General features: G+C 40.3%; 1 protein-coding gene across 1 annotated transcript in view; it reads left to right on the top strand.

The window, feature by feature from the left end:
- Positions 1–4,106: 4,106 nt before the first annotated feature.
- The window catches only part of LOC126457980 (uncharacterized), a 108,471-nt gene continuing 100,804 nt past the window's right edge, over positions 4,107–11,773 (top strand). The window contains exon 1 of the mRNA XM_050094741.1: positions 4,107–5,273. Coding sequence (XP_049950698.1) covers positions 4,363–5,273 — 911 coding nt within the window. The 5' untranslated portion in view covers positions 4,107–4,362. The remainder of the gene's footprint in view (positions 5,274–11,773) is intronic.

The following is an 11,773-nucleotide window of genomic DNA, read 5'->3' as shown; positions in this document are numbered from 1 at the left end:
AAGAAACATCAATACACTCCAAGAAATATACCTGGCATGGAAGCAGAACCATTAAAAATTGGGCACATAGTAAATGAAAACAAAATAAAATATATGGTAATGTCGCAATCTGAGGCCAGAAGAACCCCTAAAAACCTAAACTTCAATGGGAAATGCTTCAAAAGAGTGTCCTCTTTTAACTACCTGGGAAGCCTAATAACAAACGATAACAGAATTGGAAAGATTGTAAGGGAAGGATTACTAGCAGGAAACAGAGCTTACTTTGCAAATATGCAACTTTTCTGAAATAGCCTTGTTACAAGAAAAACAGAACTACTAGTATATAACTCCCTAGTCCTCCTAGTTATCACATACGGGTCAGAGGTATGGACATTGACAGAACATGACAAAGATTCACTAAGAACCTTTGAGTGGAAATGTTACTCAAAATTTATGGTCCAATAAGGGAGGAAGAAGGCTGGAGAATACACTAGAGCGCCAAATTACAAATATTAATACGAGATAGGCACGTAGTAAAATTTGTGAAATTACAGCGAATACGATGGCTGGGACAGGTAGAGAGAATGGCAGAGGACAGAATTCCAAAGCAAGTGGTGAAAGGTGTGATCCATTCAGCTAAGCGAAAAGGGAGACGTAGAAGAAGATGGACTGACGACGTAATAGCGTATCTCACCAGTATAGGAGTCCGGGGGTGGAAAAGAGCAGCAAACAACCGAGAAATGAGGAGAAAAATTCTTGAAGAAGTCAAGGCTCACCAAGGGCTGTAGCGCTACCAAAGAAGAAGAAGTCACTCACATGTCTGGGAATCTATTTGTGTGTTTGGACCTTCGTTAACCGTCTGCTGTCGGGCACTGCGACAAACGCTGTTCAGAAATGTGGGAATACGGAATCTGCCTAGTGCCCTGCATCAATAATTCACAGGTTATTACGCGACAAAAGGGCAAGCTGAGTTCCTCTCGAGCGATGCTTTTTAAATCCGTTCTGATTTTTTGACTGAAGCTTTTCCGTCTTAAGGAAAATTATTATATTCGATCTTAGAATAAGTTCAAGAATATTGAGCATACCAATGTCAAGGGTCCGTACTTTTCCCCTGCTTATATACTGCGATTTTTTCCAGTCGTTGGGCGAGAGATTAGTAATAAAAGCGAGCTGTGACAGGAAGTTGCTTCTCAACGCCAATGCTGCCTTTTTCTAAGTGACGGTCAAACGATTTTGTGTCTTTATTGTCCTGCGTGAATGATTTTCTAAACGCGAAATTTAAAACTCCAGTTTTCGTTTTGCTGTCTTCTACTGCCACACGAAGACTGGTCGACGAGTGCCTGGACAGAAACCGTCGACCTGCTTAGTAATTTTACGTAGACTAGAATTTTCTTGGGTTCTCGGCAGGATCCTTCGTTAAGGACACATCTGTAAAAGACGTACGAATTTCCGCTAACTTTTCATGTCGACGTTTCCACGTTCTTTTTTGACCCGAGAGTCCTACATTTACCGCTTTCCCGGCATTTTCCGAATTGTGTCATTAAACCTCGGTGAGTCTTTTCCGTCCTTAATCCACTTACTCGGCACGTACTTCTCCAGACTACGATTTACACATAGGTCTGTCCACTGCTTTTTTTCTCGAAGAGAGGTGTCAGTTATTATTGCAGCAAATTACACAGTTTTAACATATCCTCTGATGTACTCTCAGCGTTTCTAGACAGCTTCTTGCTTGTGCTGTCAATTACAATATGATGGCCTTGGAGCTGCCATACGTCTACACATTTGCTAGGTTTGAACTGAGTGAGATGAGGCCCTACCATCTTGATGACCAGCAGTGCAGAAGTTCTTTGTATCAGCATAGATGACCTAGACGAAGTGACTATACTATTCAGTTAAGAGAAATCCCTTCCACATTCACTGGAAGATATTATTAGTGCGCACAAAGTGTGCTTCAGATGAAGTGGTGAATCTGGAAATTTCCTTGAAGATATTCACGGAAATCACGAATTGCTTCTCTTTCATTTAAGCCAAACTACTTAGCCTGTCTGCTATTTCCAGCACATATATTCTCCTAGCCTTTTCGATGGATTTATTAACCTCAGTAATCATCGTCGCTATGATGGCACAACTGTAACTAATCCCTGTCTCCAAACTGACACCGTCGATAAGTTCTGGCTTCTGATACAAGTTTGTAGTCTTCCAGGGCAGTGTCATTTTGGATAAAATAATTTTGAGTATTTGGTCACGTCATTGCAAACAACTAAACTAGTTTGCAATGGCGCGGTCCAATACCCAAAATTATTTCATACAAAAGTTTATTATATATTTCATACAAGTTTAGACTTGTTTGTAGCTACGAAGTCAAATACATTTCCACTGCATGTGGGCTTCGAATTAGCTGCACGAGACAGTTTTCGGAAAACGTGTTCAGAACTACTGCACCAGACTGTTCGTAGCACCTGCAATAAATCTGTATATGTCCCATTCAGTTAACTAATATTGCGTGATCGGAGCATTTCCCTGCTTTTGATCATAGACTTTCTTGGAATAATTCTACAATCGTTATGGCGGAATTGGTAACCGCTAATAACGTCTGACGATTGACTTGGGTACACTTACGCCGGTTACTCGTGTCCAAATAATTTCAGAGTCAGACACACTTTCAACCTCAGTACAAAATGGCTCTGAGCACTATGGGGCTTAACAGCTGAGGTCATCAGTCCCCTAGAACTTAGAACTACTTAAAGCAAACCTAAGGACATCACACACATCCATGCCCGAGGCAGGATTCGAACCTGCGACCGTAACGGTCGCGCGGTTCCAAACTGAAGCGCCTAGAACCGCTCGGCCACAATGGCCGGCCAACCTCAGTACAGACAATATGAACACTCCCCGTCCTGCAGCGTCTAGCCGTCTTTCCGATAATGCGTACCATACCTCATTAGATATTTCGGAGCTTTCTATTTCGGGATTCATCCAGCTCTCAGTTTCGAGAAAATCTGAGCACAACAACTTTTATAGAAGATAGTAAATTCAGGAAATAAGTAGCTGCCTACCGTGCACCCGGGTAAAGTAATGAATACGCAGAATTGAGGAGACATTTTGGGTCCAAAGTAACGCAAAATTATTCAGGGACAAGTTCATAGGGTGACTGATAATGCTTGGCTTTAACGTGAAGACATCACATTTACAGCTCTCTATATTTAAAGAGACGGTATTTGATAAGACTGAGCCCAACGCACAACTTGATATAGTGCTGATTACTTATTATGGTTTATTTAGAAATACAGCTCTAAAGTGCAATTTTTATCTGCAGTGGGTGTGAATTAATGTATATGGTATCTTGCTCGAATAATGGTTTAGTAATAGGCCTATACATTTTATTTTACGGAATATTTTGAACTGTGTGAATTCAATATAAATTTGTACAGTTTATAATATTATTATATGACGTGTCTCAGGTAATTGTTGAACAACACGCAGTTAGATTTTGGCATCGGTTAAAAAAGTGAAAATCGAAAGAATGTTCCTGTTTTGCGATTTCGGGACAAACTGGAAGAGGATGTGTACTTGTTAAGAAACTGGTCTCACATTCAAGAGGATGACTAAAGCGCCTAGATCGCACGGCCACACCGGTCAGCACCAATCAACCAAATCATTTTAAGCAAATGCCGGAATGGTTCTAATACAGCCATAGCCGATCGGAATATACAGTGCTAGTATCACAGGACTAACGTGAGCATCTCTTTTTTCCGTGTCAGCTATCTTCTGCGTTATGTTCATTATATTAAATAGTTTTTAAACTGCCGCCTTCCGTCAACTTGTTTGAACTTGCAAGTGCGTGACATTTTACCCCCTACTATTTGCTTACAAAGCAAAGATCATGCATCATAACAAGTAGCAGTGATGCCAATATTTCTGAAAATAAACATTTTAATTTTTATCGTGAATATTATATTGTGTTGACAATTCTGTCAAAACTGATCACGTAACTCTTATTTCGTATATTTTGACAGTGCAACGGCTCTTGTGGAAGCATGCAAGAGGTGGAAACGGTGAATTATGGCTGGACAATGTTGGTAATTGTATGCCATCATGAATGAAATATTCAGTGCAATATGGCTGCCGTGGAGAAAGCGTCTTGTTTACAATATTCCATAAATGTGTTTTTCAGTTTAAAATCTTAACGATAATGAGCAGTGTGTTATATTTTTATGTGTTGTAGACGTTTGGTAGTATGCGTGTTCCGGAGTGTTGTAAGATTTCTTCATCGTATGTCGGAGAAGTGTAGTTAAAAAACAGTAATTTGACATGGAAAACGGTTCCGCCTCTAAACCTGGTGCACAGCAAATAGTAAATTAACAAGCATTATGTGTGATTGCGATGTTAAGGGGAGATGTCAGGCGGTCCTGTGTTCCCACGGAAAAATCAGAAGTTTCAGGTTTTGCTGATTCAAACGAAAGTGCAGTGCACAGTAAAAAGCGAGTTACTCGATCAAATGGTGTCCTGGATGCTCGACTGTGCGAGAGGACGGTGAAAGGTCAACACGAAGACAAGTCATACGGAAAACATGTTCGGGTGACTCGAAGTGCAACAAAATTATGGCAGAAGACGTGCGGATACGTGGTGTCAAATGTGCAAGAGAGTCGGGAAGTGGGTGCCGATGCGCCAGAACAGAATCTGATGAAGCCACCTATCAAACCTCCACCTTACCACGTCCAGCGAAATATTTTCTCGGGTGTACTTACACGAAAGCAGCGCAAAGCGCTAGGAAGAGATAGTATACAAAGTGAAGTGCGCACTGCCCCTAAAGAACTGAGAATATCTACTGGTGGGAGGTGTGTCACGCTAGAGAACCTAGCCAACACTAGCGACTACGGAACTGCGTCAGAAGGATCGAGGAACTGTTCAGCAGCCAACGATTTTTCACCAGTTAGTTCTGTAGAGAGTTGTCACTGTGAGTCCATAACTGGAATAACTGAACTAGATAGTGGGTCAAGCAGTGTCGGTAGTATGACTGGCCAGGAGCAGGATTTTGAGGAGCTTGATAGTAAACCAACTGATCTGTCATGTGCTGCATGGGATTCGGATGGCAATGACTGCGAAACTCAAAACAAAGTGGAGTGGGATTCTGAAGCAGAACAGCGTTACTACAGGCATTTGCGGGAGAGTGTAGAAGTAACATTATTGAGGAGTGGTCAGGTCACAGCGATCATTCCTAAAATAAACAGTAGTGGCTATAAAGGAGTATTCAGAATTAATGTGAAGTCTGGAGAAAGCAGTAATTTTTACAGGTAATTGCCTATACTTAACTGTAACAGTGTGATGATTTTGAGAATGTTGGAAGGTAGGAATTACTAGAAATCTGCTTCATGTATAAAAATTTGAAGAAGCTTGGCACACATAAGAAGAAGAGTGACTTTTAGAATATCATCCTGTAAAGCAGTCTGATGAGGATTCCTTCAATATTGTGTGAAATTCTCTATTAGTGTACAAGCAAAAGTTGAAATGTTGTCCTCCTTGTTTATAACAGGGAGAAAATATTAATTCACATTGGTTAAGTAAAAAGGTATCACTATTCTCCTGCCTCTAATATTTGTTACTGTGCCTGTGCAGTAAGTGAGCAAATCTTAGATATCTCTGATCATAGGATAACTATACTGTCATATGACTGGGTGGCATCAAATACATGGCCAGATCACTCCTTGTGATTTGAATGCTTCATTTTGACAAGGTCATTCTTTGTAGAGGTTTGCTGTGAATACAGGAGTTGGTGTAAGTTTTTTGTACAACTATATGTATTTAAACACACCAAAAATATTCTGTTATCAGCCTTCATTAAAATTCATTTCTGTTGTTCAGAATGAGATTTTAACTCTGTAGCAGAGTGTGCACTGATATGATTCTTCCTGCCAGATTAAAACTGTGTGCTGGACTGAGACTCGAACTCAGGACCTTCGCCTTTGACGGGCAAGTGCTCTAACATCTGGTCTACCCGTGCACGGGTAGCTCAGATGTTACAGCACTTGCCCGCCAAAGGTGAAGGTCCTGAGTTCGAGTCTCAGTCCGGCACACAGTTTTAATCTGGCAGGAAGAATCATTTCTGTTGTTACTCTTATTACTATTATTTACTTGTCAAGTCATGCCTCTACAATCCACCAGTTATTGAGAGGTTCCCATATAAATGTACCAGTGTTCTCTAATTATACTGAAGTAAGCAGTGAAAGTCTTCTTGTAGCATTTGGTTGTACACAGCCCAAAGCCGACACAGTATGAAAAGAAAAGCTACTGGTGAGGCTATCTTTCTGGTATAGTGCTTTATTTCCTCTTCTAATAATTTTGTCTTAGAATGTTGGTAAAAAATCTTCTAAGGTAAGTCATAGGGTCAGTATTGCCTCGCATGTTCCTACATTTCTCTAGCATCCAATTTGACCTTCACCGAGGTCAGCTTTTACCAGTTTTTCCATTCTTATGTAAAGAATTCGGGTTGGTATTTTGTGACCATGACTTGTTAAACTGATAGTTCGATAATTTTCACATATTTCAGCAGCTGCTTTCTTTGGAACTGGAATTGTGACATTCTCCCTGAAGTCCGAGGGTATTTCGCCTGTCTTATACATCTTGCACACCAGATGAAAGAGTTTTATCATGGCTGGTTCTCCCAAGGCTATTAGTAGTTCTAACGGAATATCGTTTGCTCTTAGGGCCTTGTTTCGAGTTAGGTCTTTACAACTCTGTCAAATTTATCTTGCAGTATCATATCTCCCATCTCGTCTTCATCTACATAAACTTCCATTTCTATGATATTGCCTTCAGGTTTATATCCCTTGTATAGACCCTCTACATACTGACCAGCCATAATAAATGAGCAACTATTGATAATAACTTGTCCAGGTGATAGCAGTGTCACCTGTCGTGGAATGGCTGCTAGTCAGACACACGCATGGTGTATGTAATATCAGTGAGCATACTGACTGTGCATATAATGTGGAAGGTGCATGATCTAGCTGAGTCTGACTGAGGGCAGATTATCATGGCCCAGAGGCTTGGCATTAGCATATTGGAAACTGCACAACTTGTCGGATGTTCGAGGAGTGCTGTGGTGAGTGTATTCAACACTTGGTGAACCCAAGGTGACACAAAGTCCAGACATTGTGGGGTTGGGTGACCACCCCTCATTTACAGATATGTGACATTGTAAGCTGGGCAGACTTGTAAAACATGACAGGCGCCGAACTGTGGCGGAACTAACATTAGGCATTAATGGTCGGCAGATTGCTAGTGTGTCTGAACACACAAGCACTCCTAACAATGGGCTTTCGCAGCCAACGACCTATCCATGTGCCAATGTTAATACCATGACATCAGCAACTACAGCTGAAATGGGCACTAGACATTGGCGTAGTCCCAGAGCGGTTGCATGATCTTATGAATCTTGATATTTTCTTGATTGTGGTGATGGAAGGACATGAATCCGTTATCTTCAGGGGAACAGCTCCTTGACACCTATACTGTGGGTCAGAGAGAGCTGGCAGCTGCTCCATTATGCTCCGGGGAACTTTCACGTGGCTTCAGTGGAGCTCGTGTCAGGCACTCTTGACACCCAATGAGTATCGTACACTGGTTGCAGACCATGTACACTCTTTCATGATGATCATGTTTCCTGATGGCAGTGGCATTTTTCAACAGGATAATGCACCGTAACACAAGGCCAGGATCATGATAGAGTGTTTCGAGGAACACAGTGGCAAGTTCCAATTGATGTGCTGGCACCCCAGCTCACCAGATCTGAACCACGTTGAACACATCTGGGATGTGATTGAACGTAGTGTCAGAGCTCCCCCCCCCCCCCCCCCTCCCCGCGCCATACTTGGAATTAACAGGAATTAGGTGGCTTGTGTGTCCAGATGTGATGCCAAATATTGACATATTGACTATTAGGTAGGTGGTCATAATGTTCTGGCTGATCGATGTGTATTCCTTCCACTTTTCAGCTTTCTTTCTTTGGTTAGGACTGGTTTCCCATAGGAGCTCCTGATTTTTAAACATTTGTATTTCTTCTCGCCTGTGTGATTTGCTACATTTTCATATTTTCTCCTTTCACTAACGGAATTTAATATTTCTTGTGTTGTTCAAGAATTTCTACTAGGCCTTGATTTTGTACCTATTTGATCCTCTCCTGCCTTCACTATTTTATCTCTTAAAGCTACCCATTTGTCTTCTACTGTATTCCTTTTCACTGTTGTAGTCAATGTTGTCTAGTGCTCCCTCTGAAACTTTTACGAACTTTTGGTTCTTTCAACTTATCCAGGTTTCATATCCTTAATTCCCAACCTTTTTTCCACTTTCTTCAGTTTTAATCTACAGTTTGTAACCAATAAATTGGGGCCAGAGTCCACATGTGTCCCTGGAAATGTTTCCTAAATCTCTAACTATTATATAATCAGTCCGAAACCTTCCCGTGTCTCCAGGTCCCTTCCATGTAATCTTCTTTTTCGATTCTTAACCAAATGTTACTGAAGATAAAATTAAGCTTTGAGTATAATTCTGACAGGTGGCTTCCTCTTTCATTCCTTTACCCCAGTCCATATTCACCTACTATTTTTCCTTCTCTTCCTTTTCCTGCTATCTAATTCCAGTTCCCCAACACTGTTAAATTTTCATCTCCCTTAACTATCTGAATAAGTTCTTTTATCTCGTCATACATTTCTTCAATCTCTTCATCATCTGTGGAGCTAATTAACATATAAACTTGTACCACTGTGTAGGGTATGGGCTTCGTGTCTTCTTGGCTACAATAATACATTCACTATGCTGTTTATAGTTGCTTACCTTCATTCCTATTTTCTTATTCATTATTAAAGTGACTCCTCCATTATCTGTATTTGATTTTTGTACTTATAACCCTGTGTTCACCTGATCAGAAGTCCTGTTCCTCCTGCCACCAAAGTCACTAAATTCCGCTGTATTTAACTTCAACCAATCCATTTAGCTATTTAAATTTTCTAACTTTCTTTCCCGATTAAGTGATCTAACATTCCAGACTCCAATCCACAGAATGCCAGTTTTGTTTCTCTTGATGACGACATCCTCCTGAGTAATCCCCGCAGAATATTTTACCCAAGGGGAAGCCATCATCATTTAACCATTCAGTAAGGCTGCATGCCATTGAGAAAAATTATGGCTATAGTTTCCCCTTGCATTCAGCTGTTTACAGTATATCAGCACAGGAAGGCTGTTCCGGTTGTTGCTGCAAGGTCAGATCAGTGAATCATCCAGACTATTGCCCCGCAACTCGTGAAAATACTGCTGCCCCTCTTCAGGAACCACACATTTGTCTGGCCTTTCAACATATAGATGACAAAACAAAAATGTAATATTAAACATCTTTACACTTATGTGTGTACAGTGTCATGCAGTATTTATCTCTGTTCATCAGATGGATGTAGAGAAATGTTCAATATGCGTTGTCGGCTTTGACCAGCCATATAGGAGACTTGTGATGAATGCCATAAACAGTACGATGACCATAATGTGATGTTACTGATTTTTTCACGTGGGCTAAGCTACAGATCAGTCAGTCAGTCACCACAACCCGCCTAACGTAGATCTCTGGCAAATCTACATGTCAGTCTTATCATCACAGCCTAGTGTTTTTAGTATCACATTTGTTGGCTTCGCCAAAAACAAAACTGTGGATATTGAATATATGTACTGGAAGGAGACATGACAGCAGCTATAATGTCAGTTTATTCCTGGGGATCTGTTACAGTATCATCTGCACTGAGGTTCCAAGACCTAATCAGGCTGAACTGAGTAAAATTTAGAAAATGCACTTGTGGCTATAACACAGAGTCTTTACAGAGTTACGCTAATACTCAAAGGATCATTTATGTGTATTGATTTTACTTTATTTTACATAATAATTTTTGAGGTGGAGGATGACTTGGGTAACATATGAGTCTACATCACAGGTAACCAAATACAATTGGGTTGACAGAAGCGTCCGATCCAACGCGTCGGCTTTGACCCGTGACGTAAGGGTGTTGTCGTGTGTGACGTCATGACGGCGCGGAGTTTGGTTTGAGTGTGGCTGTCTCCAGTTCTGTTTTATGTTATTTTATTTACTTTTCTGATCTGTTCGTTCTATCTCGTGAGATTATTTTTTTTTTTAATTTAAAAACACTTATTACTTATTTTAATTATCTGTGTCCTCGAATTTCTGTTTCAGTTTATTATATTTATCTTTCTGATCTGTTCGTTCTATCCCGTGAGATTTTTTTTTAAAAAAGACAAAAAACACTAATCACCTACTGAAGCATCTTTATCTTCTATGGGTTGCAGGGGTTACGACCCTTGGGGAGGTGGGTGGGTATTCATGCATGGCTGTCTTCACTTACACGTTGTAGCTACGCAAGGTGTCTAAATTTGTTTATATTTAGTTTGCCCCCCACCCAAAACACCCCATTTCCCGCACTTGTCCCGTTAGTGTCATTAGGCTTCTTGTGGAAAGTGTGTGTGTTTGTTTTTGTTTCCGCCATATTTGTGACGTCATGGGTCAAAGCAGACGGGCGGGATCGGACGCTTCCGTATTTCCCTATGACTGGCAGGTGTTATCATTTTTTTATGTGTCAGTGACCATTGATTTTCCTTTAGTTCAAGTTATACTTTTTTCCTAGTTTTGTTGCTTGTTTAAATGGTCTTGAAGGCAATTTATCACTTTCTTTCAGTTCTGTTATGTAATTTTAATGAATCTCATTTGTGAGTTCAAGACATTAGTTTTCTGACCTGACATGTGCAGTTATTGAACTTTTGTGGAAGTCGTGTTTGCTATTTTGATACTACTTTTCTATCTTTTATTTATCATGTGCATGGTGCATGGTGATTGAATTTACTGAAATTGACTGTTAACACTGAGCTATTGACGGTAATGATATGATATCACTTGCCCCCAACATGTTGTATTATTTAAGATGTTCTTAATTAAGACAGAAGTAAAGACATTGAAAAAGAAAGTGATGATGATGATGATGATGATGATATCTGATTATGTGAAAAACATTTAACTAGAGGTCACATGGATTACTCATAATGAGTGTGTTACGCACTCAGTAGCTCATTGGGAAGTTGATTACCAATTTAGTACCATCAAATGAAGATCACTGCTTCTTGCTGTCTCCCGCCCCCTGCCCCCACTTGCTGGCCAGATGCTGTTGATAAAAAGTTTCTTATGGTACTGAGATTTAAACCAGTTATTTCAGAGTAGAGTACCAGAGTGATACAAAAATCTGCTTCAGTGTGGCTGTGCTAAGTTCTTTCACTGTGTGTTACTGTTAGCAGTTTGTTTGCATCCATTATAGCAAGTTGGTTGATAGTGTTCTGTATCCAATGAGAATCGTTGAATCGAATGATTACTTTTAGCGCAATATGGGAATTGATTTGTTTTCTATATGGATACTGTCAAGAAAACTGAATGTTGTGACAGATACACCTGCAGCTTAGCCCAAGGCCTAAGTTAGGTAGGAATGTGACAATTTGGTTATCAGTTGGCAAAGCCAATGAATCTCAACATGAAAATATGATTGCCATCATAGCCTGAGATATATGTTCACCATTGCAATAACCTACTTATATGTCTTATTTTTGATTTTCTTCCGAAAATTCCGAGGATGTGGTTAAATTCCAACGTAATAGAGCAAAACACCAACTCGCTTCATTTATGAACCACAGGAAATTATAAACGAGTGTTCTTATTGGCCACTGACAATGACTCACAGTTCGTTTTGTTCACTTC

Source organism: Schistocerca serialis, chromosome 2 (assembly GCF_023864345.2).
Source record: "Schistocerca serialis cubense isolate TAMUIC-IGC-003099 chromosome 2, iqSchSeri2.2, whole genome shotgun sequence".
NCBI lineage: Eukaryota > Metazoa > Arthropoda > Insecta > Orthoptera > Acrididae > Schistocerca > Schistocerca serialis.
Note: the sequence above shows the minus strand (reverse complement) of the source record. Positions and strands in the feature narration are given on the sequence as shown.